The sequence below is a fragment of the Canis aureus genome, chromosome 34, assembly GCF_053574225.1.
Source record: "Canis aureus isolate CA01 chromosome 34, VMU_Caureus_v.1.0, whole genome shotgun sequence".
Taxonomy (NCBI): Eukaryota; Metazoa; Chordata; class Mammalia; order Carnivora; family Canidae; genus Canis; species Canis aureus.
The window spans coordinates 23,618,733-23,645,709 of NC_135644.1; the positions used below are offsets into that span (position 1 = coordinate 23,618,733).

Sequence of the window (26,977 nt, forward strand, 5' to 3'; positions counted from 1 at the left end):
AGAAACACTCAAAGTTGCCAAAGAATTTATATTGTATGATTCTTTTTATGGCACATACACACATACAGAGAAAGGACACTGTAATGATATACACCAAATTATGTAAGAATGGATTAGGGGTAAAGAGAAACTTTAAAGTTTTGCCTTAGCATTAGATTGAACTATATAAAATTCCCATTTTTGTAAGTAAAAAACGTATCAGTAATTTCATACATTTTAATTTTTTGCAAGAGTTTTATGTAATAAAAAACATTAAAGAACACTAACAAATCAAAAAAGTATCTCCTGGGGATCCCTGGGTGGCTCAGCGGTTTGGCGCCTGTCTTCGATCCAGGGCGTGATCCTGGAGTCCCAGGATCGAGTCCCAGGATCGAGTCCCACATCGGGCTCCCTGCATGGAGCCTGCTTCTCCTCTGTCTGTGTCTCTGCCTCTCTCTCTCTATCTGTGTCTCTCATGAATAAATAAATAAAATCTTTTTTAAAAAAAGTATCTCCTTTTACAAACCTAGGGGATTTGGAAGGGAGAAATACATTAAACAGAGGATTTTTAGGGCAGTGAAAATACTCTGCATGATAGCATAATATTGGATACATGTCATTATATTTTTGTCCAAACCCATATAGAATATATAACACTCACAGTGAATCCTAATGTTAATCACAGACTTTATGTGATAATACTGTGTCAAGGTAAGTTCATCAGTTGTAACAAACATAACATTCTGGTGGGGGATGTTGATAATGAGGGAAGCTATGCATGTGTGGGGTCAGAGGTTTATAGGAAATCTCTGTATCTTCCCCTCAATTGTTCAGTGAACCTGAAGATGCTCTAAAAACTAAATTCGTATTTTAAAAACAACTTCAATATAATTATTCTGCTCTCAGATGATCAAATATTAACTCTATTTAATTTTTTAAGGCATTAACTCCTTATATAAAGCAACCATATCACAGTGAATTACCTTCCACGGTCCTACTGAGTACAAAAAAACATTGAGTACCTTACAAACAATGTTTACTTCAGTGTATAGGGGAAGGACTAGGGAAACAGACTTGGGTCACTGTATCACATTCTAGCTGTGTGATCTTATAAAATTGGATAACTTTAGAGTTCTTATTTATAAAATAGAGATGATATCTATGTCCTATGCTGTAGGTCTAATGATATAAAGCACCTAATGGACTGATTAGAATATTGAGATCCTCAGTAAATATTTCCCAGTATAGGAATTCCTTTAGTATAGCAATTTAGCAATTCCCATCAAGTATAGCAGTATAGCAATTTCCATCAAGTAGGTTTGGGTCCCTGGCTTGGATTTTGTGGTGGTTTTAGTGTATTAATATTTATTTTATAATACTGTACGTGGAGGCAAAGTAGGATTTATCAATAGCAGAATACTCAAAGGAGGTGATTCAAGATGATAGTATAGGAAGACACAAATTCATCTCCTCTCATGAACAGAACAAATACACAGCTACATATGGAAAAATAGCCCCTAAAAGAACCTGAGTAGTAGCTGAATACCTGCTCCACAACAAAGGATAAAAAGACCACATCAAGACTGGTAGGAGGGATGCCTGGGTGGCTCAGCGGTTGAGCATCTGCCTTTGGCTCAGGGCATGATTCTGGAATCCCAGGATCAAGTTCCACATTTGGCTTCCTGCATGGAGCCTGCTTCTCCCTCTGCCTATGCCTTTGCCTCTCTCTCGTGTCTCTCATGAATAAATGAATAAATAATCTTTAACGTAAAAAAAAAAAAAAACTGGTAAAAGAGGCAGAGACATGTTCTCACCAAAAACTCCACCCCCAGAGGGGCAACCAACAATCAGGAGGGAGCGCAAAAAAAAGTACACACACACACACACACACACACACACACATATATATATATGTATGTATATAAAACATCATTGATATTTAAATATTAGATATATAGATCATTTCTCCCTAAGGGAAAGAAGTTTGTACTCTATACAAGATACCCCACCCTTCAGGTCCTGCATGAGAGACACAAGCTCCAAAATGTCCAGCTTTGAAAACCAATGGTAGATTTTGTTCAGGGGAAACACAGGGTGGTAGAGAATGAAGATTCTGTTCTTAAATGGCTTACGTGCAGAACAACACTCCTTGGGACACAGCACAAAAAACAACACTTTGAAAAGAACCTAAATTACAGGTGAAGGAGATTTACTTGCTAAACTTAAAGCTACCAGAGAGGCAGAAGTCTGTTGGGACTCTCTCCAGGGATATGCTGGCAGATGCTGCTGTTATTGGCTCCCTCTACATTCCTGGCGCCAACACTGGTAGGTGCCTTTTTTGTACCCTCACTCTAACCACCTAACAGCAGAGGTAAATGGCTCTACCTCCCCCATCTCCCCCAGCTGCTCATGAAGCACCACCAGAGCCAAGGTGCACACCCAGCCTACATGAGGGATATCCCTTGAGTGGCAGGCTCAGGTGGCCAGGGGGATTGAATTTCTGAACCACAAAGTTCTAAAACAATCCAACGGACAGCTCGAGAGTCAACCAAGAACTAGGGTAAGGTTAAATGATAAGGTTCAACTCCTATACAGAGCCACTTCTTCAAGACCACTAGAGATAACTGCTTCACATAATACCAGAAACAAACACAGAAAACCAAGCAAAATGAGGAAACAGAGGAACATGTTCCATAAAGCAACAAGATAAAACCCCAGAAAAAAAATCTTAATGAAACAGAGATAAGTAATTTACTGAATAAAGAGTTTGAATTAATGGCCATAAAGATAGTCACCAAAATCAGAAGAAGAATAAGTGAACATACCTGGAACTTCAACAAAGAGATAGAAAATACAAGAAAGTACCAAATTGAGCTCACAGAGCTAAACAATATAATATATGAACCAAAAAATACAGTAGAGAGAATAAAAAAAAAAAATAGATCCGTGACCTAGAAGACAGGATAGTGGAAACCACTGAAACAAAACAGAAAAAAAAAAAGGAAATTTTAAAAGATGATTGTAGCTTAAGGGACCTGTGAGACGACATCAAACATACTAACATTCAAATTATAGGAATCCCAGGAGAGAAGAGAGAAAAAAGGGACAAAAAACTTATTTGAACAGACGATAACTAAAAATTTCCCTAACCTAGGAGAGGTAATAAACACCTAAGTTCAGGAGTCCCAAATAAGAGTAACCTCAAATGATCCAGACCAAGATGCATTATAATTAAAATGTCAAAAGCTAAAAATAAAGAGAGAGTCCTAAAACAGTAAGAGAAAAAGTTATATTCAAGGGAAATTCCATAAGACTATCTATTGATTTTTCAGCAGAAACTTTACAGGCCAGAAGATAGTGTCATGATACATTCAAAATGCAAAAAGAAAACTTCCAACCAAGAATGTTCTATCTGTCAAGGCTATAATTCAGAATTGAAAAAAACAAAGTTTCTCAGACAAGCAAAAGCTAAGGGAATTTATCACCACTAAACTGACATTAAAATCACTGTTAAAGGGACTTCTTTAAGCTAAAGAGTAAAGGCCATAACCAGAAATAATATATAAAATAAAATAATATATAAAACTACTTATAAAGCTAGTATGAAAGTTAAAAAACAAAAGTGTTAAAATCAACTATATCTACAATAGTTAGATTAGGAATACACAAAAAAAAGATGCAAAATATGATCTCAAAAAAGATAAAACAGGTTGGGGGAGCATAAATAGGGTACAGCCAAACTCAAGTGACTATCAACTTAAAATAGACTGATATCTGATAATAACAATATATGATATCATATATGAATCTCACACTGACCACAAACCAAAAACCTATACTAGATACACAAAAAATAATGAGAAAGGAATCTAAACATAAAACTAAAGAAAGCTATCAAATCACAAAGGAAAAGAGCAAGAGAAGAAAAAAGAAATAGAATAATTACAAAAACAAACAGAAAACAATGAATGTAATGGCAATAAGTACATATATATTAATAATTACTTTAAATATAAATGAACTGGGCAGCCCGGGTGGCTCAGCGGTTTAGCGCCGCCTTCAGCCCAGGGTGTGATCCTGGAAACCCAGGACCAAGTCCCTCGTCAGGCTCCCTGAATGAAGCCTGCTTCTCCCTCTGCCTGTGTCTCTGCCTCTCTCTCTCTCTCTCTCTCTCTCTCTCTGTGTGTGTGTGTCTCATGAATGAATAAATAAAATCTTAAAAATAAATAAATGTAAATGAACTAAATTCCCCAATTAAAAAACATAGGTTGGCTGAATGGATAAAAAACAAGATCCATCTAGAAGCTACCAAGAGGAGGCTCAATTCAGATCTAGAGACTCACACAGACTAAAACTGGAGAGATGGAAAAAACTTATTCTATAGCTAATGAAAATAGCATAAATCAAATAGCTAATGATTTAGCAACACTTAAATCAGACAAAATAGACTTTAAGACAAAGACCATAACAAAAGACAAAAGGCATTATATAATGATAAAGGGTGAATCCAACAAGAGGATATAACATTAATAAATATTTATGCACCCGATATAGGAGTACTTAAACATATAAAATAAATATTTACAGACATAAAGGAAGAAATTGATAGCAACAAGATAATAGGAGGAGACTTTAATTTCCCATTTGCATCAATGAATAGATCATTCAGAAAAAAAAAAAACCAAGTAAGGAAGCATTGGCCTTAGACAACATATTAGACCAACTGGATTTAATAAATACAGATTATTCCATCCAAAACCAACATAATACACATTCTTTTCAAGTACACATGAAACATTCTCCAAGATAAATCGTGTTAGGCCACCAAACGAGTCTCAATAAATTTAAGAAGACTGAATTTTATCCAGTATCTTTTCAGATCATAATAGTATGAAATTAGAAATCATTTATAAGTAGAATATTTGAAAAAATACAAATACATGGAGACTAAACAACATGCTACTAAATAACCACAAAGAAATCAAAGAGGAAATTAAAAATACCTTGAGATAAATGAAAATGAAAACACATTTCAAAATCTATAGAATGTAGCAAAGGCATTTCTGAGAGGGGTTCATAGTGATACAGGTCTATCTCAAGAGACAAGAAAAATATCAAATAAACAATCTAACTCTACACCTTAAAAGAACAAATGAAGCTCAAGTTAGTAGGAGGAAGGAAATTATTAAAATCAGAGCAGAAATAAATGAAATAGAGACAAAAAAAACAATTAAGAAGATCAATGAAACTAAAAACTGATTCTTTAAAAAGATAAACAAAAATACCAAACATTTAGCCAAACATGTCCAAAAAAAGAGGACCCAAATAAATAAAATCAGAAGTAAAAGAGAAATTATAACTGACTAAAATAGAAATACAACAGAAATACCACAGAAATACAAAAGATCATAAGATACTACTATGAATATATGTCAAAAAATTGAACAATCTAGAACAACTGGATAAATTATTAGAAACCCACAATCTTTCAAGACTGAATTGTGAAGAAATAGATAATCTGAATATATTGATTACTAGTAAGGAGATTGGATCAGTATTAAAAAGAAAGCTTCCAATGAATAAAAGTCCAGGACCAAATGACTTCACTGATGAATTTTACCAAACATTCAAAGATTTGATACCTATACTTTCTAAACTGTTCAAACAATTGAAAGAAGGGAATACTTCCAAACTAATTTTATAAGGCTGACATTAAGCTGATATCAAGCCAGACAAGATACAAGAAAAAAAGAAAGAAAATACAAGCCAATATCCATGATGAGCATAGATGCAAAAATCCTCAACAAGATATTAGCAAACTTCAACAATATGTTAAAAGAATCATACAGCAAGATCAAGTGCTATTTATTCCAGGAATGTAAGAATGGTTGAACATTTGCAAATCAATCAATGTGATATACACTAACAAAAGGAAAGATAAAAATCATTTGATCACCTCAATAGATGCAGAAAAAGTATTTGACAAAATACAACACCCATTTATGATAAAAACTCTCAACAAAGTAGGTACAGGAAAATGTACCTCAACATAATAAAGACTGTATATGACAGACCCACAGCTAACATTATACTCCAAGATCAGGAACAGGAAAAGATGTTCATTCTCACCACTCTTAGTTAACATACTATTGAAAGTTCTTGCAATTAAGCAAGAAAAAGAAGTAAAAAGGAAAACTCATTATTTGTGAATGACATGATACTATATGTAGAAAATCCTAAAGAAACCAACAAAAACATTCAATAAATAAATAAATAAATAAATAAAGCCAACAAAAACTATAACTAATAAATGAATTCAATGAAGTTGCAGATACAAAATTAATACACAGAAATCCATTGCATTTCTATAAACATATAATGAACTATCAGAAAAAGAAATTAAGAAAAAATCCCATTCACAATTGCATTCAAAAGAGTATAATACCTAGGAATAAATTTAACCAAGAAGGTACAAGACAAATACAACATTGATGAAAAAAATGTAAGACACATATAAATGGGAATATATACCATGCTCATGGATTGAAAGAACTAATGTTGTTAAAATTTCCATTTTACCCAAAGCAATATACAGATTCCATGTGATCCCTATAAAAAAAAAACAATGGCCCTAGGCAGCCAGGGTGGCTGAGCAGTTTAGCGCCGCCTTTGGCCGAGGCCATGATCCTGGAGACCCAGGATCAAGTCCCACATCAGGCTCCCTGCATGGAGCCTGCTTCTCCCTCTGCCTGTGTCTTTGCCTCTCTCTCTCTCTCTCTCTTTCTCTCTCTCTCTCTCTCTGTGTCTCATGAATAAATAAATAAAATCTTTAAAAATAAATAAATAAATGAAAACACTAACTCAGAAAGATTTATGCAGTCTTATGTTTATCGCAGTATAATTTATAATAACCAAAATACAGAAGCAATCTAAGTGTCCATTGACAGATGAATGGATAAAGAAGAAATGGTATATATCTATCCATCTATTTATCATAATGTAATATTGTTCAGCTATAAAAAAGAGTAAAGTCTTGCTATTTGTGACAATATGGATGGACCTGGAGGATATTTGTTGATAAAATAAATCAGATAGTGAAAGACAAATACTATAAGATTTCATTTATACGTGTAATCTAAAAAACAAAACAAACACAAAAAAACAAGACAAAACTCTATATCTATGTTCACAGATAAAGAGAACAGACTGACAGTTTTCTAGAGAGGCAAACTGGGGGAGGGCAGAATTGGTGAAGGACATCAAGAGATATAAACCCCCAGTTATAAAGTAAGTAAGTCATGAAATGTAATATACAACACAAGGAACATAGGTAATATTGTAATAACTTTACATTTACATAGAGACAGATGGCAAGTAAACTTATATGGTGATGATATCAAAATGTATTAAATGTCAAATTACTATGTTGTACACCTGAAACTAATATGTGTTCCAATTATACTTCAATTTAAAATACCAGAAACTCTAATCAAATTATAAAACAATGAATTTCATTGGCTCACATAACAGAAAACCAGTTAGGTTGGATTTAATTTTATTCCTCTGACTCCCCCTCCTCTCAGTGTGAGTTTAACCTAAGGCTTATTTTCCTTATGGCCATAAGGCAAGTGCCAATAGCAACAAAGAAATACATATTTTTGTTGATATCCATATATTCTTTGACTTTTTGTGACTTTCTCATAAAAGAAGGTTCTTTTTCTTCTACCCAGGAAAAAATCTTTTAAATCCAACTGACATAGCCCTTCTGATGCTGAGACAATCCCTGGTTAAGGAAATAACACCCCAAGACTGGCTTAGGCTGATCAAGAGCTGCCCTTCACTCTGGAATCAGTTCTCTAAGCCATAGGTAGACAAACTTTTTCTTTGTAAACCATGCAGTCTCTGTAATCACTACTCAACTCTGCCATTATAGCATGAAAGTAGACATAAAGAACATATGAGTAAATGAGTATGGTTGTGTTTCAATAAAATTTTCTTACAGACTCTGAAGTTTGAGTTTCATATGATTTTCATGTGGCAAAATATTAATATTCTTTTTATTATTTTTCAATTTTGTAAAATGTAATAACCATTCTGAGCCCATAGGCCTGACAAAAACAGACAGTGGTTCATACTGGCATATGGGATATAATTTGCTGACCTATTACTCTATTACTTTACTGTGTACAATGGAAAGAGGTAGAATGTAATTTTGGAAATCAGCCATACTATTCATTATAATCATCTCTAAAGTCCTTTTCAACTCTGAAAATAGCTGATAGTATAAAATATTTATATCTCACTCCTTTGGAGATAAGTAGTTATAATATCCTTGAATTAATTTGAAACAAATGAAATTATAAATTGCCAACATATGTGACTTTACATTAAGAGGGAAAAATGTATATAAAATATGCCACATATACTTCATAATGGGAGTTGTAAAGTTAAATACCAGAAGGATGCCACTGCACAGTGGGATCACAGCTTCATCTGTAAGCCATAATGTGTATCCACAGTTCAATATTTTAATCAAAATCAAATGAATCATATAAAACCCCATGTATATGGTTATGATTTTTGGTTCTTACCAAAGTACAGTCTTTCTTACGCACTACAAAAACCCATAAGTCACTGCTTCAGTCATTCAGAAATAAGGTCTTTATTTGAAACAGTTACATAAGAGAAAGTAAATAGAAAAAGAATGATCATCTGCTTGTTAGCCACACAGAAATATACAGTAAACTCCTCTGAGGTATAACTGCATCAAATATATCTTAATGAACTAGAAAAATTAATCATCTTGCTTAAGAATGTAACTTATCAACTGAGGTGAGATTTAAGTACCAATGGGAGTCTGATTCACTAATCACTTTCATTGTTCTCTTCACCACTATAATATATATTAGTATTAACCTTGAAAAGTAGGAAAGGATAATGAACCATAATGGCTTTGGGCCCAAAATCAAGGCCTACAATCTCAGACAGCTATGATGTCTAAATAATACAGTCTAGCTGCCAAAGCACAATGCCAGGATCTGGGTGATATCAGGAGAAGCAAGAAGGAAAAGGATAAATAGGTCACACTCTTCTAGCACTAAGCAGGCTCTAAGAACACTAGTAGCATTTGTGTAAAAAGTCCTCAGAAAATGAAAAAAAAATTATTTTTCATTCTAATCAGTTATTTTTTTATGATCAATCCATCTTGGCCACTGAATGAAAACCTCTAGAGATCATGAGATTTTACAGATTCTATGTAAATATCTGCCTTATCTTAAAAGATAATTATATGAATTCTTTGTCTTAAAAAACCCATTTCCTTAACTCTACAAGATGTTGGGAGAGGAGTGAGAAATAGGAAGGGTCTAAATTCAACAGTTTGGTTGACAGCACTCACAGGAGTGTATATACTAAAATTGTAAACTACCCTAAGAATACTTACTTTCCAGAACAAGGATGGTAATAGTATGGAGAAGTTAAAAAATATGTGACTATTCCCGTACTCCCAAATCTGCAGATTATATTCAGTGGAGCAAACTTCTACTTTTTCCTTCAATAGAATATTTTAAACAACAAGAGTTGTTGTAATGAGTTGAGAGCTATGATTGAAAATCTGTCCACAGTCCTAACTTTGGTTTGGTTTTCATTTCTTACTCCCATTGACAGAATTAGGTTAAAGTATACCAGCGCAGAGAGAATATTCCATTACTAATCTTTACAGTGCTGAATTTCAAAGACATTGACAAAGACCATAAAATTGCCTGTAATTTATATAAACATAATTAAGAAGCATTTTAAATGCAATTAATCTCCATCAGAATAAATCACAGTAAGAAAATATATCTGGAGAATTTCGGATTTGAAAAGGTTAAATAATATTTTGAAGGAAGAAGTTTAAATTTATTCTAAGTTCCCTGAAACACTGGAAAATAGACAGTTTTAAATTAACTTTGTCAAAAGAAAATCCTACTTTAATTATACCAGACATTCTTGACAGACCTGCCAGATACAAATGGGATTTTCTCCTGCTAAGTCTACAAAAATCTCTTTAAAGAATTATCTAAGACTCTATTAAAAACATATCAGAAGATAGATATAAAAATCCTTGATTATTCTAAAACAATATCTGGATCATATTTCTCTATTAGAAAATGTCTAGAAAATATTAATGCTACAGAGCCTGTGCATTCACAAAGTTTAAGAGTTTAGAGCCCTTAAAGATAGATATTATATCTAGCTTTTGGAAAATTGAAACTAGTGACTAATATGTTAGTAACTGCCTAACATATAGAAAAACATGATAAATAAGAGGTAAAGAGTTCCAGGTCTTATTGTTAATCACTATTGTCACAAATTATCATGAAATAGAATAAAACAAAACTTATGATTAAAGGTTAATAAGAGAAATTATTCCTATTGCTGTATCACCTATGCTACATCACTTCTTTTTATCTGTTTATAAAACAGGTGGAGTGTATCCTCCTATCTCATAAGGTTACTGTGATAATAAAATATAATGAATGTGAAAATACCTTACAAAATTAGAAGTCTTAAAAATGTAAAGTATACTTACTACACACTTAATAATACAGCTCAATTGTCACAAAGTAAAGATAGCAATGAGTAAACAGTAAGAAAATAATTATAAACTATAGGAAGAAAAATATCTTAAGATTTTATTGAGGGCAGAAATAAATATCTATGAATTACATAAGGCAAATTACAATTACTCAAAGAGAGACTCTCTTCTCATTAATGAGTGAAAAGAAATTTAAGGTAACAAGGATCAACAAGTATTTTAATCATATTTTTAATGTGGTATTAACTCTAAACTACTGACGTCTGAATGGCATTTTACAGACTGCTCTACACTGAAAATGGGACAGTCAAGTTGAGCTACTTTGGAGACATAAAGATACAGACTAATTAGACGAGCGGAAAGAATAAAAGCTATTTGGGGTATCAAGACTTCCATTGAACTACTTTCCTTTGTAAGGATATACTCAGAAAATGTAATTCGCCTTCAGGAGCAAGAATTAACACAGCTAACAACCCTCCCATATCCTACAGAGCTCGGGAAAGGGGGCAGCAGGAGGGAAAGGAAACATAAACTTAGACAATAAAACTGAACTAAAGTGATGAGATGAACAGTTTCTGTCAAATTCATGGGGGATTTCCTGGTAGAAATAAATTTCTGAAGAAAGCATTAGAAACTACATGCTTTAAGAAATTTAAAACCTGGTAAAACTATGAAGGGTACTTTCTGAGGTTAATTTTGCCAGGTGGAGGAACTTGACAGTCTCATTAGATATAGCCAATCCAGAAGTTATTTGGATTAACCCATTTTCAAAGGTAATGCCTTCACTGACATAAACAGCAGAAATGAACTCTACTGGGGGCAAGACCTTAAAATTTCTGAATCTTACTTTCTTCATTTATGAAGTAAGGATAAACGGTCATAATACTAAGCCCAATTTTGTTTTGAGTATCCAAAAGATAGCGTAGAATTAAAAAAAAAGAACTTCCCAAACTGCAAAGTACCATGAAAAGCCCAGCCATTTGGTACGTAATTAAAACATAAAAATGTTTACGGGCTATCATCCAGACCCTATAATGTAAAGCTAATAAATTAGGTTGGGGAACTACCATTCCGGCATTCACAAAAAGTTTGCTAACTCATGTTAACCATTTTCTTTAAGTCTTGATTTAATGCGATCCATTACTGTATCCTGTGTTTTTCTGAAAAGTATATGTATTTAACTTCATATAGTCTTTTTGGCTCTAGTTATATATTCTATTTTATTTTTTTCTAGTTAATGTATTTTGAAAGGAAAGCTCTTTACAGATGTAGTATGAAGCTCAGGGAAAGAAGGCCTATCTCACCTATTTTTTGTTTTGATTTTGTTTTTACTTAATATTTTAGGCCAAGATATCTTTGCACACTTACTTCTCTTTTCACACATATTGCAATGTATGCATGCCTATCAGCTCCAATGATGAAATAAATAATTTTTAAGTAAATAAATTATCATTAAAATTTGGGCAACATACACTTCAAGCCATTCTCTTTCTTCAGACAGTGGTTGTAATGTAACATAAGGAACACACAGCTTATAGTCAGAGACCTTAGACGGAACAAGGGCCCTAAAAGTCTCAGGATTTCTATATTTTTATTGAAAAAATGAGAATGACACTTACTTTATGAGGCTATTCAGAAGATTAAATTATGCAAACAATTTTAAATATAATATTATCTTACTTATGGAATAGAAAAACATTCACAGAGCTTTGGGTTTTTTCCATTTCTATAATATAATTTAGACATTAAAAAAAAAAGACATTAAAGTCTCCCTTAAGTTTTTGTACTTTAAAAATAAATTCAAAAAAAAATAAAATAAAATAAATAAAAATAAATTCTACATGGAATTGCTTTCATTAATCTTTTCCAAACTAGAAATTTTTTAAAACTGCCTGAGTCTCTGCTTTATTTTTAAAATCTCCATTAACCATTTCATTTATACTCTCTTAAAACTCTTTTTGTATTATTTTGTTTATACTAAATGTTTTTCTTTCAGATCAAAAGATACAGGAGTGGGATGCCTGGGTGGCTCAGCGGTTAAGCATCTGCCTTCGGCTCAGGGCGTGACTGGGGAACCAGGATCAAGTCCCACATCGGGCTCCCTGCACGGAGCCTGCTTCTCCCCCTCTGCCTGTGTCTCTGCCTCTCTCTGTATCTCTCATGAATAAATAAATAAAATCTTTAAAAAAAAAAAAGATACAGGAGTTCTTTCCTCTGTTTCTAGAGTAACAGTGAGATACTTCATAAACATAACTACTTGTGTTACTTAAACATTATAGACTTCTAATATAAATCTTTCATCCCAGGGCCTAGTCATAATATTCAATATAAAGTAATACCAACTGCATCAGTTGGCATCCTCTGGAATTCATGAGTTCTAGTTCAGTTTAAAATAAATGGCCATACCTTTCTGTTCTATTCTAAATTAACATTTTCCCTATCTACTGATTTTTTTTATCATTTCATCATTTGAATATTGAAAAAATCCATTTCTAGCTTTATGGGTTTTTTCCTTCTATTTTCTGATGGTGACAGCTTACGCACAATAGTGAAAAACAATATATCCTAAATGGGAATCAGGCTATCTAGGTTCTTGTTCTATACCTGCCACTGACAAATTAGACCACATTTCTCTGAGATTCAACTTCTTTTATCTTAAATAAGTAGGTAGAAAATAGTTATTTTTAAGGTCTTATATGCTGATCATAAGAATTAACTTTCCAAAGGTACACATAATATAGAATTATAAGGAAAGGGGAGTAACAAAAATCAGCTATACCCATAAGAGTGAAATAGACTAAGGGAAAAAAAGATATACCTGCAATTTCTTCTAAAGTGTTGGCATGCATGTCCAGCAACACAGTTCCATTCAGAATACAACTTCTCAGCTCAAACAAGCTGTGCAATGAAAGAGTAGCCACATAGGGCTTGCTCCACCTTTCTCCTCCATCTTCCACATCTTCTTCAAACTTCAACCACCTACACAAATAAATATTATCAGCACATTGAATATTATATTATAGATGAAAGATCCTTTGTCCCAAAAATAAAAAGTAGAAACAAAGATATTCACAATGCTTCTTGGTTTTGTGGGTTTGGAAGTAAAAACTAGTTGAAGTCATTTGGTTTATTTCATTTTAATTCCATTTAACAAGCATTCTTTTTGTCATGGAAGGTTGTATAGAAAACAAAACAAAACAAAAATCCTCAAATGTTATTTTTATTAGTTTGTTGAGCTCTGAAAAAAATTTTAATATAATGTTTATTCAGTGGTCACAATGAATTTGCTATAGAATTAACAGACTATACTTCATAGAAGGAAAAAGATGCAAAAGAAAATGAAAGAATACTCATTTTTCTTCAATGGGAAGTCTTAAAATGGAATATTTGAGTCTCTTGGTAGTTTTTCCATTCAATTTTTAGGAAAGCTAGGATACTTTGGGGCCTATTCTGTAGAAAAATATGTATTAGGCCTACTTGGATGAAATGTAGTTATTGCAGTCATTTCCTAGGGACTACAGAAACCTATGAGAAGGAGGCTAGCCTCCAATCCTGGAGCCTTCCTGTCCAGATGGAGAACAGAAGCTTGATGTCAAGACTGCCTTCTTGGAGTGAAATGAGTAATAATATCTGAATTTGTTTAAGTAAGATAAATGGAAGGAATAAAGAGAAACCAATGATTCCACTGCTCTGGCATAAGCACTAAATCTCTTATTCTTTTAGGCATCTAATCTAATAGATGACCAATTTAATTCTACCATTTTTAAAAAAGATTTCATTTATTTATTTGAGAGAGAGACAGAGATAGAGACAGAGATAGCACAAGCTGGGAGGAGAGGGAGAAGCAGGGTTCCTGCTGAGAAGGGAGACTGATGACACAGGGCACAATCCCAAGACTCTGAGATCATGACCTGAGCTGAAGGTGGACACCCAACCGACTGAGCCACCCAGGAGCCCCTAATTCCACCATTTTTAATGTACCCTATATAAAGCTTAAATTGCCTTTCCACCTCTTCCCTCCAACATTTTCCTCATTTCTTCTCTCCTTAGTCATTTTTACCCTATTTCCTCTCTTCATGCAAAATCACTCAGATTCTCCATGAAATATTGTATTATTGTTTTATGTAGTCAAATGATCTACCTCCAACAAAGGAGAAATATGTTACAGTAACTTGTTATGGAATCAGTGGGTCAGCCAAAAGTAACTAACCAAAAGGGCTAGTCAGAATGATTAATGTACAAAGTTCCAAGAAAGATAAAGAAAGCTATGTATACATCCTCATGTTAAGGAAGCAGAAGTTGTCAGGAAATGAAAAGGAAACCAATAGGGAAGAATAGCTGTGCCTGCCAAGAGTTGACAGACAGCGAATACCTATACCTATCATAAGTTTATAAGATGCTTGAAGACTGAAAAAATTTATATTTAAGCTCCAAATCACTGACCGTATTTCTTCAATGCTGGCAATTTTATAGAATATTTTTGTGAATACATTTGGGAATTTTTTATATTAATGCTTCTTAATGATTTTCAGGCCTTGATAGGGCCATAATACTTTATAAATCATGTGGTGATCATTAGTACTGTTCATTAACTAGTTGTCCCTTTCTACCTGGTAGAGAATAGGATATCACTACCTGCCTTTTTTTGACTGAGTGAGACCATGTGACTATTGACTAGTTCTAGACAATGAATTGTGAGCAGAAATTATGAGTGTCACTTCCAGACTGTGTTTTTACCCCTTTTCCTATTTGATTTGTTTTCATACTGTTGAAATTTGGGAGTTCACTACATATTTTAGATATAGTATTTTTGTCAAATACATGGTTTACAAATATTTTCTCATTGTCTATAGCTTGTCCTTATCCTCCTAACATGATCTTTCACAGCACAAAGGTTTTAATTTTGGTGAAGTCCAATTTATGGATATTTTCTCTTATGGATTGTGCTTTGATATCATATCTAAAAATTCATCATCGGGGATCCCTGGGTGGCTCAGTGGTTTAGCGCCTGCCTTTGGCCCATGGCATGATCCTGGAGTCCCGGGATCGAGTCCTGCATCAGGCTCCTGACATGGATCCTGCTTCTCTCTCTGCCTGTATCTCTGCCCTCCCTCTCTGTCTATCATGAATAAATAAATAAAGTCTTTTAAAAAATAAAAATTCATCATCTAGGTCCTAAGTCCTAGGACTTTCTCCTATATTTTTCTCTCAAATTTGTATAGCTTTATGTTTTACATTTAGATTTATGATTTATTCTGAATTAATTTTATATACACTATGAGGTATTGAATTTTTTTTTGCCTATAGATCTATAGTTGTTCCAGAACTACTGATGAAAAGACAATTCTTTTTCATGAAACAGCTTTCCCTTTGTCAAAAATCAGGTAGCCATACATGGGTTGGTCTTTCTCAGTTCTCTATTCTGCTCCATTGATCTATGTGTCTCTCTGAAAAGAAATTTTAAAGACAAATCTAAAAGGTATCTTCCTTCCTTTAGCATAATTTCCTCCATGTTGGAGGCTTGGTCCTTTAGAAAAGAAGAATGGAGTCTCTGGGAATTCCAGTTTGGTAGTTAAGATAATCAAATATATGGATGCTAGTTTGATTTAGCCATAGATTTTATGAATATTATAGGAAAAAGCATAAGATACTTTCCATAAAAAGAAACTCACAAGTTACAAATATCAAGTTTCTAAACATTTCAAGATTCGGTGCTTCAGGCCAACTTCAGAATGATGCCAAAAGCTTTAAGAGCTGTTTAATTATTTTTAAAAGACTATATAAAAAATCATATATATCCTATACATGTATTCTCTCTCTACACACATACACAAATACAAAAGTGTATCTCTCTTTTCTGCTTCTTTATTACATTTCATATTTCAAAGATAGAAATTAAGAGGTCTGGGAACACACCAAATCCTGTTTAAAGATTTGTAGTCAAAAAAAAAAAATTAAAAAAAAAAAAAAAGATTTGTAGTCACTGGATAGACAGTTGCAAAATGCCTGGTTGCGGTTAATGACCTAAACTGCTGCAATTTATTCCAGCTTTCAAATAAACTCAGTTGACATTTATTTGAACGGCAAACTACAGCAAACAACAGTCTCACAGGTATGAATGAGAAGTAATGACCAATGAGAAGAATCAAAACTATAGGCCAATTGTATGACATTTTTCTCTGGGGGAGGAGCAGAGTTAAACTCTGAGATTGTCTGATTTTGCTAACGTGTATCTGGATCTGTTTTCATCCATGATTAACACATTGGAATCTCCTTCTACTGAACAGCAACAACATAAAATAGGTGTTTCATGAATTCTTTGAGGATTAAGAGATGATAATCTCTTCTGCATTACTCATATTAAAAATCTACAAAATAAAATTCTTCTGTAAATTAGAAATAGATGTTCTCCTTAGAAATTAACTCCTGTTTTTTCGATTCCCACCAATCCCTTTAAGTTTTTCTAGGAATTTTTATTCTGATTCTACCCAAATAGAAAGTAAAATACCATCCAAAATTATACCCTTGGGAGAAGTTATGGATTCTTAAGAGAAAACATCCTCATTTGGGTAGAGTTGAGGCTACAGATGGTGGAGGAGGGACATGATTAGGGTGGAGACAATAACATATGAAATCATAAAGTGCCTATTTTAAAGGGAAAGGGGAAGTGAAATATATCCAAACCTAAAACTATTAACTATTTTTAAAGAGATTTTTTAAAGATTTTATTTATTTATTAGAGAGAGAGAGAGCACAAACAGTGGGAGAGGCAGAGGGACAAGCAGACTCCTCACTGAGAGGGGAGCCTGACTCGGGGCTCCATCCCTGAGATCATGACCTGAGCCAAAGTCAGAGGCTCAACCCACTGAGCCACTCAGGTGCCCCTAGCTGTCCTTAATCCATATTATCTTCACATCTCACATCTCATGGAAAAATCTTGATGACTTAAACCTTTACTAATTTTGAATATCAAATGCCTTCACAGCATCAATAAAACTGTTTTGATGCAATAATCCTTTTTGATACTACCATGTATGTATTAGAGGCTAACTGCTACTCCCTGTTTTGCCTCTTTTGAGCTCATTTGTGGGAAGCACTTTTAAAGGGCAACTACAGTGAGTCAAACATGTTGTCTTCATAATTGCACAGCTGTGGTATCTTTGCATGATTTTCTATTAATAACATTATATGTTATTTATAAGCAGGACATTGTAATTGTGTTGATTTCATTAGCCCTTGTCATATGGCTTCTTTTGGGGTTTTTAAAAGTGAACAGCTGGTTTTCACAAACATTTATTAAATAATTATGATTCAAAAATTTAGCTTCAAAATCTAAAACTTTGCTCAAGTTTTACTTGGCAACAACAGTGGACATGAATTATTCAAGATGTGATATGTGACAGGTGCAATGTGCTGATAAAATATTCTTTTTATTGCTACTATTAGGGTAGAAAATTATTAATCCCCCTAGAATATTAATCAAAATAAATAAGTGCTTCAAATAGCTATGCTAATGATTTATTAGAATTAAATTTCATTTGGAAAATCAGATGGAGTCCTAAATTAACTAAAATTAATCTTTTCAGATGAACTAGGGCAACCAGAACAAAATTACTTCTGCCACTTTAAAACTCACTACATTTCTAAATCCTCAATAAATACACTCTGTTCTTCCCTGATGTATTGTGTCTGAGCCAAAATTCATCTATCCTCCTCTTCAATGTCTGTTACTATTTTGATTGCTCATCAGATGTCTCCTTGAACCTTAAATAGCTGTACCATGCATAAGGTTCCAGAAGCATGGCTAAGAACACAGGTCCTATTTAATAACAGAGAACACTAATAATTAACTGGATCAACTCTTCTTTATAAATGAATAACAATACATTTTGATGGTTTAAGATAAACATGTTGTTTAGGTTAATCCAGGAGAGCATGAAAAATTCTACCTGCTCATCTATGATAAAGTGAAGCGGCTAGATTCTAGTCTTGTCCTGCCATCATAGAGCTTCATGAGAGTGAGCAAGTCACAAGAAAGTTACTGCTTAAAAGGAACAGATCACCAACCATTTTACGAATAGGTGAATTACTCCTGACAGAACACACATCCCAATCTTACTTCTCAGCTCTATCATGTAGGGTGACAGCAAAGAAAGGAATACATAAGAAATGCTTACAAAAAAGTACTTTGCAGCAATAAAGAGACTCAAACTAATCAGACCTTCATAGTCATCATACCTCAAAGATCCCTCTTCTTCCTGCCACCCAGGAATATCTAGTATTTCTTCCACCTAGTTGAAGATAGATGCTTCCAGCCTTAAACAAGGAGGTATGCACTTTTACTGCTGGGGATTTACCCCAAAGATACAGATGCAGTGAAACGCCAGGACACTTGCACCCCGATGTTTATAGCAGCAATGTCCACAATAGCCAAACTGTGTCCATCAAAAGATGAATGGATAAAGAAGCTGTGGTCTATGTATACAATGGAATATTACTCAGCCATTAGAAATGACAAATACCCACCATTTGCTTTGACGTGGATGGAACCGGAGGGTATTATGCTGAGTGAAATAAGTCAATCGGAGAAGGGCAAACATTATATGGTCTCATTCATTTGGGGAATATAAAAAATAGTGGAAGGGAATAAAGGGGAAAGGAGAAAAATGAGTGGGAAATGTCAGAAAGGGAGACAGAACATGAGAGACTCCTAACTAGGGGTGGTAGAAGGGGAGGTGGACGGGGGGTGGGGGTGACTGGGTGACGGGCACTGAGGGGGGCACTTGATGGGATGAGCACTGGGTGTTATTCTATATGTTGGCAAATTGAACACCAATAAAAAATAAATTTATAAAAAAAAAGTAGGTATGCACTTTAAATTCCTTGTCGACAACTCTTTAATCATGAGAGAGCAAAGTTACAATGCTAATTGGTGGAGAAGATTATCATACATTGGTTTTCTGCCATCAAAGAAAAAAGATGACTATTCATACTTGAAAAAGTGCAAAGCACTTAGTCTTTGATGCAGTTGGAAAAAAATAGGGTAAATGCTTCTTAAGCTTAAAATCTACCAAGTCATATAAAACTACTTCAAATTTGGTTCTATATTCAAAATATTATAATAGCTTCAGAAAGAAAATGATTAACCTACAAGATTTTTTCACTAAAAAGGGGAATTTAGACAAAATAACATACCCCTAATTTAAAGTATTAAAAAAGGAACATAAAGAAAATGATTTGGCATAAAATAGGTAAAGGGAATGAATAGTTAGTTCACAGGAAAAAAAAATAAAGCATATAAAAAGATGTTCAATCTCACTAATATTTTTAAGAATGTAAATTACAACAAGAAGATTTACTTTTCATCTATAAAATTAGCAAAGAAATGTAAAAGTTTGATGATTTAGTCTCACAAGGGTTTGAGGAAAATAAGCACTCTCGTACACTGTTTATAGATGTATGAATTACCAAAACATTTTATAAAGGGGATTTCGCAGTATCTATCAAAATTTAAAAGCCTGCTCTCCTTGGTACATAAGTTCCACTGTTAGAAATTCACCTTACCTAACTATGTACAAAATAACACCAAAACAGATATGTAAAAGATCACTGCAGCAATGTTTGTAGCAAAAATATAAAATAACCTAAATCCCTATCAAGAGTAGCTAAATAAAGTTTATCCATATTGTTAAATTTAATGCGATCATTAAAAAGATTGAGTAATCTGTACTGAAAATATGGAAAATGGTCCAAATATATTATTAAATGAAAAAGTGAGGTATGAACATTATATATCATTCCTATTGTATAAATTTTAAAAGCATATATATTCATGCAGATCTATGTATTAAAATTTTTATGAGAAGATACACAAGAACAGTGATTACCTTTGAAGACAGGTAATGTGAACAAGACTAGAGGATACTTTTGCTTTTTTATCTTTCCATACTTTTGGAATTATAAATACTAGCAGTTCATTTTATTTTATTTTTTAATGTTAACAGAGAGGAACTAGGTAACAGCCATTTTAATTTTCTTCTATTTACTTTTAGTATTTTTTAAATAAAAGAGATCTGTAAAGACTATTTGAAATGTATCAAACAAGAATTAATTAAGCCAATATTATTTATAATATGACTGAACATTTAATTTCACACTAACTCTGGGTAGAGTTAAGGCAATGATTAATGCAATCAAAAGTTTAATATGATCTAATGATGTACTGTGGCTCTCAGAAGACTGTTCAATCCCTGGGCCACTAACAAATATGGCCAACAAGAAGAATTTCTGACAATGAAAGCTGTGTGACCATGGAAGGGATAACCTAATAAAATAATCAAACCTGTGTCAATGGACGTGTTCAAGTATACCCTGCCTCCTCTTCCTAGAATACCATCCCTTCTGCTTTTCTTCCCGGCTAAGTCCAATTCACCCTTCAAGAGTCATCTCAGGAATCATCTCCTCCAGGAAAGCTATCCTAATCCCTTCTCCACCCTTGTGGTTTAGATCCTTGCTACTCAAAATGTGATCCTCAAACCAAAAACATTAGTGTGACATTAGCTGGAAGCTTACTAGAAATGCAGAAACTGAGACTCCATGCCTGAGGCCTACTGAATCTATCTATATTACAGCAAGACCCAAGGTGATTTGTATTCACAATAAAATTTGGGAGGCAGTGGCTAATGGAAAACCCGAGGTGTGCCCATAGTTCTTTGTGCACACCTGTATCACAGCATTCATTATACAATATTTATAACTTTGTTTACTTGTCTAAATCCCTCATTAAACTGTGAGATTGTTAAAGGCAAGATCTAAGATTCTTGTTGTTTTTTAGCCATTATACCTGGCACATAATAGATATTTCATAAATGTCTGTTAAATAAATGAGCAAAAAAGCAAAAATGAGTAAATGAAAAGTAAATGCAAAATTTAGCTTATTATTCTTTTATAGCAATTCATTGGGCAGCCTGGGTGGCTCAGCAGTTTAGCACCACCTTCAGCCAGGGTGTGATCTTGGAGACCCGGAATCGAGTCCCACGTCAGGCTCCCTAGGAGGAGCCAGCTTCTCCCTCTGCCTGAGTCTCTGCCTCTCTTTCTCTCTGTGTCTCTCATGAATAAATAAGTAGCATCTTAAAAATATATATTTATAACAATTCATCAATTGCATGGCAATATAGAAATATAGAAATATTAGTTATAGTAGTTTTTTAAAACGTAGTTTTTTAAAAGTTATTTTGAAAAAACACTATGTTTAAGTGTATGCATATCCTAGAAACATTACAAAATATTTTTATCCTCACCAGATAGTACATAAATATATCCAGGACTCTACTTAAAGCCTCTTAAAATGTTTTCCTTTTCTTTAAAAAAGTCCCACATTCAAATTATCATATAATATCACTAGTTTTGGCACAGGCCAGCAGTTGAAAAGATAGAAATAAATTACTTTTAAATTCCTATTGTTTTCCTGATGACACACAAATTATGCCACTGTTGATCTTTCAGGCTGCAGCTGTTGCTGGCTCTGCATCACTGTTTACTATAATTGCTGCCTTCAGATTTCATTCTGACCCATATCCCATTACAGGATATGCCCAGGCCAGATGAGCAATTTCAGAAATCAACAGCACTCATGAATGTTTGCAAAATCGTGGCTTTACAAATCTCTTTTCCAATAGATAGCATGAACATCCTTTAATATACTTTCTTCTTTCAACAAAAATCCTCACCTGGCTGTTTCTCGCCATTCAGCATCCTCACTTTCACGCCAGCAAATCTCATCCAGTTCTGTGAAAAGGTCATGAGGAATGTGTTCCTCATCATCATCCTCAGTTCCAAGAATAAATTGTACTCGCTGTGATGGGGTGTCTATAGAAAGTGAGAGACATGAACACGCATTACCATGACTTCAAGCTTAAAATTTCCTGGTCATCACCTTCAACACCAATCCAAACTCACACCTCCCTGCCCCTTTATTGCAACACCTCATCCAGAATATACTTGGGAAATAAAACTAAATTTAGAAAGAAAAAAAGAACTTAAATTTAGCATTACATGAAGTCTAGTATAATTTGGGAGCATAATTATGTAAAATGTAAATATAGGATATATACATTATCAAAAATATTTAATATTATGATTATTTTTGGATTATTTATAGCACTCATCATAGAAACTCTGTATCTTCTTCACGCACACACATTTTCTCTCACCATATATGCTATACTTCATGGTAATATTCAGAACAGACTCTGATAAAATTCACTTATACTAAAATCATACTGAATGTAATTCACCACAAACTCCCTGTGATGTTTTTTTATAGTCATACCTTTGCCCTTTCCCCAACCCCTGACAACCACTAATCTGGTCTCCACTGCTATAGTTTTGCCTTTTCAGAATGTTATATAAATGGAAACCAAATCCAAAATTATCTGCATGCTACATCATCTACTGGTGGTGTTTGCTTAAACATTAGAAGATCTCTTATGACCATGACGATGGCACAAGTCACTATGTTTTTGATAAAGGAGCAAAATAATGTGTGGTTTGGACACAAGACACACAGTCTCAAAGGTGCACATGATGTTCCTGAAAAGAACATGTTGTTCACAATTTGGGGGACTCTGAAACAGAGACCTATATTATCTGGGGACATAGATTGACAGTGTTTCCTACAAGGCTTCCTGTCCAGCTAGTTGGCCTTAGAGTTTCCAGTTCAGTTGATAACTAGGTCTAGACTCTGTTTTTAGAGTAACTGCTGGAGGACAGTTAGTCCAATCTGACCTATTTGCCCATGCTACCCATGAGGTGGCATTCACTCATTCCACTGTGTGATGGCTACAGAAAAGAGGGTAGGGAAAACATCCAAAGGTGTTAATAGGTTTTTGTTGTGGGGGAGATGAAGGTACTAAGGACATGCCTGCATTTCTGATAGACTTGTTAAGGTTAAAATCATTGGTGATACAAATACTAGGTCACTGGACAAAATACAGAATCCACTCTATTCCTATACTGTCGTAAAATAATTAAAAAATCTATTAGGAAAAAAATCCATTAATTTTAGAAGGAAAAAATAAAGTTATCTAAGAAATTTTTTAAATTGGGGATCCCTGGGTGGCGCAGCGGTTTAGCACCTGCCTTTGGCCCAGGGCGCGATGCTGGAGACCCGGGATCGAGTCCCACGTCGGGCTCCTGGTGCATGGAGCCTGCTTCTCCCTCTGCCTATGTCTCTGCCTCTCTCTCTCTCTGCGACTATCATAAATAAATAAATAAAAATTTAAAAAAAATAAATTCTTTAAAAAAAAAGAATTTTTTTAAATTATGTAATACATTTGTGATGAAAATGATAAAACCTCATTAAACGATATAAAAGTAGGCCTAAGTAAATGAATGAATATACACTAATGGAAAGGCTCAATAGTGGAAAACTATCTTACAAATTCAATGTTATTTCAGCAAAACATTTGGTATTCTCAAATATTTTTTTTTAAACACAAAAAAAGTCTGCCTGGGTAGCTCAGTTGGTTAAGGGTCTGCCTTCAGCACAGGTCATGATCCCAGGGACCAAACCCCATGCTCAGCAGGGAGTCTGCTTGTCCTGCCCTCTCTCTGCTCATGTGCTATTTATCTCTCACTCTCCCTCATAAATAAATAAATAAATAAATAAATAAATAAATAAATAAATAATAAATAAAGAAAATCTTTTTAAAAAAATAAATAAAACCTAAAAGAATAAGTAAATCAGTAACAAACCGAATGATTACTGAATTCTATAATTTTAATTTGTTGTGAAAATCAATTCATCAGTTATTTATAATATTAGGTTATCATAGTCACAACTGAGAGGACTTCAGAAGTTGAATGTGAAAAACATACAAATCATATAAATATAATACAGCATCCTACTTTCTGTATAAATGAATGTTTGTAATGAGGCCCTAGACCCTACCCATCTCACTTGCCTTGTCTTTTGCCACTCTTTCTCTTGTTATTCCATTCTGGGTACATTAGCTTTCTTTTGGATTCTTAAAAATACCATGTTCCTTTTCATATCAGGGTCACTGCACACACTGTTTTCTCTAGCTCCCCTGTATATCTTTCAGCATCTACTTCAATGTGCCCAATCAGGCTTGCAAAATACACACACAAACACACATATAGGCACATTCCTATGCAAACAATTAAATTAGACATCTGTTATACTAATTCATAGCACTTTGATTCTCTTTGTTACACTTATCTCGATTGTAACTTTAAATTTATTGTACAATAGTATATTACATATTTTACATAGTCAAAATCAGTCTCTTGGCAAAAGGTAGAAACAAGTGCTATGAGAGAAAATTATTACAATACCTTGCAGATTATAAAACATTATATAAATTTTACTTATGATGATTGATGCTAATGCTAGTGGTAGTGGTGATGGTTATAATGATCATATAGATTTAGAATTTTAAGTAGGGAGAGTGAGAAAATAATAGTGCCATTGATTAAAAGACAGTTGTAACATGGATCAACCTTGACAGCCTTATGTTAAGTGAAATAAGTCAGACAGAGAAAGATAAATACTATATGATCTCACTTATCTGTGGAATCAAAACCAAAAAAACAAAGAAACAAATACATACACACACAAAAGTCCCCACCGAACTCATTGAAAAAGAGATTTGTGGTTACCAGAGGCAGGGGGTGGGGCTAGGAGAATTGGAAAAAGTTGGTTGAAAGATATAAACTTCCAGTTACAAGATGAATAAGTACCAGGCATGTAATGTAAACATGATGACTATAGCTAACATTGTTGTATGATATTTAGGAAAGTTGTTAAGAGAATAGATCCTAAAAGTTCTTACCAAATAATTTTTTTCTGTTTTTATTGTATCTATATGAGATAATGGAGATTGGACGGTGATTAACCTACTGTGGTAATCATTTCACAATATATGTAAATCAGGCCATCATGCTGTACACCTTAAACTTACACAGTGATGTATGTCAATTATTTCTCAAAAAAAAAAAAAAAAAAAAAACCTGGGGTTGTCATCCTGACAACCACTATTACAGACTGAGAGCTCAGAAAACAATTTTTAGATATGCTGAATTTGAGGTGACTACGGGACAAGCATATAAAGATGGTCATAGGGCGGCTGGATATTTGATTGTGGAAAAAGAAAACAGGGTCAGTGGTAGAGACATGTGGGTGGCATTTAGAGAAGTCATATGATTATAATGAATAAGGACTCAAAAAGTAGGGAGAGAAAAAGACTCAACATAGGGAGAATAGTCAACTTCAAAATTTGGGAGAAGAGGAGTTAACAAAAGAATCAGAAAAGGAATACACAAGTATGTAAAAGGATTGTTGCATTAAATGAGTACCTTCCCTAGGTCAGGTGCTATTCTAAGCAGTGAATTAGATTGATATAAACAAAAAAGTCTCTGCCCTTATTGACCATAGAGCTGATGGAGAGAGTAATATAACAGGAGACATGTTTGAATAGGGTTTCAAGGAACTGGGAGTCAATAATGTCAGATATTATAGAACCGATGATGATAATTGAATAAGAGCTACAGGATTTGGCTAGTCATGTTCAATAGCACTGGAATTCCAGAGACCATGTATTATTTTACAATCAGAAATTAATAAATATGCTGTCTCCACTTGGAATATAGACTACATTTTCAATAAGTGGTTAGTTAAGAAAATCAAACTTACATAGTTACACTACTGAAAAAAAAAATCCCTAATAGAATTGTAACTAAGCAAGTTTCCTAGAAAACTTTTACCTTTTCATTATTAGCTATATTATTCATATTGTTTTATTTACATATTAATACCATGCTCTTAAGTACATATTTCCTAATAATGAATGAAAATATTCGGGGATTCCTGGGTGGCTCAGCAGTTTAGCGCCTGCCTTTGGCCCAGGACGCGATCCTGGAGTCCCAGGATCGAGTCCCGCATCAGGCTCCCAGTGTGGAGCCTGCTTCTCCCTCCTCCTGTGTCTCTGCCTCTCTCTCTCTCTCTATCATAAATAAATAAATCTTAAAAAAAAAAAAAAAAAGAAAATATTCTCCTTTCTATTGGCCCAGTTCCAAAGTTCTTTATTTTTTAGGCACTTTCTGGAGAATAGTCAACAAATATGTTGAAAAATATATTTTCCATAGCAGCATAACAAGTATAATCACAGAAGTGAATTGGGAAATTTGCATTTCACAAATGTGATCTTACGGTCATGAAGATAGGAAGCCTCTTGCACTATGACATTTAGCTCAAGGGAGCAGATTTGCAATATGAAATGTTTAACATTATGCATTTCTGAAATACCTCATCCTTGTTTCTTCCTCTTTATCCTTGTTGTACTTTAGGTAAATCAATATTCAGATAATCTATCTTATGAAATTGTTCAAAAATGATTA

At 33.8% G+C, this 26,977-nt stretch overlaps 1 protein-coding gene across 7 annotated transcripts in view; it reads right to left on the reverse strand.

The window, feature by feature from the left end:
* Positions 1–26,977, reverse strand: part of SLC4A10 (solute carrier family 4 member 10) — a 284,739-nt gene that overhangs the window by 122,655 nt on the left and 135,107 nt on the right. For all 7 annotated transcript variants that reach the window (XM_077883538.1, XM_077883542.1, XM_077883537.1 and 4 more), the window contains exons 4-5: positions 22,288–22,426; positions 13,377–13,537 (exon numbers count right to left, since the gene is read on the reverse strand). In XM_077883538.1, the coding sequence (XP_077739664.1) occupies positions 13,377–13,537; positions 22,288–22,426 (300 nt within the window). The remainder of the gene's footprint in view (positions 1–13,376; positions 13,538–22,287; positions 22,427–26,977) is intronic.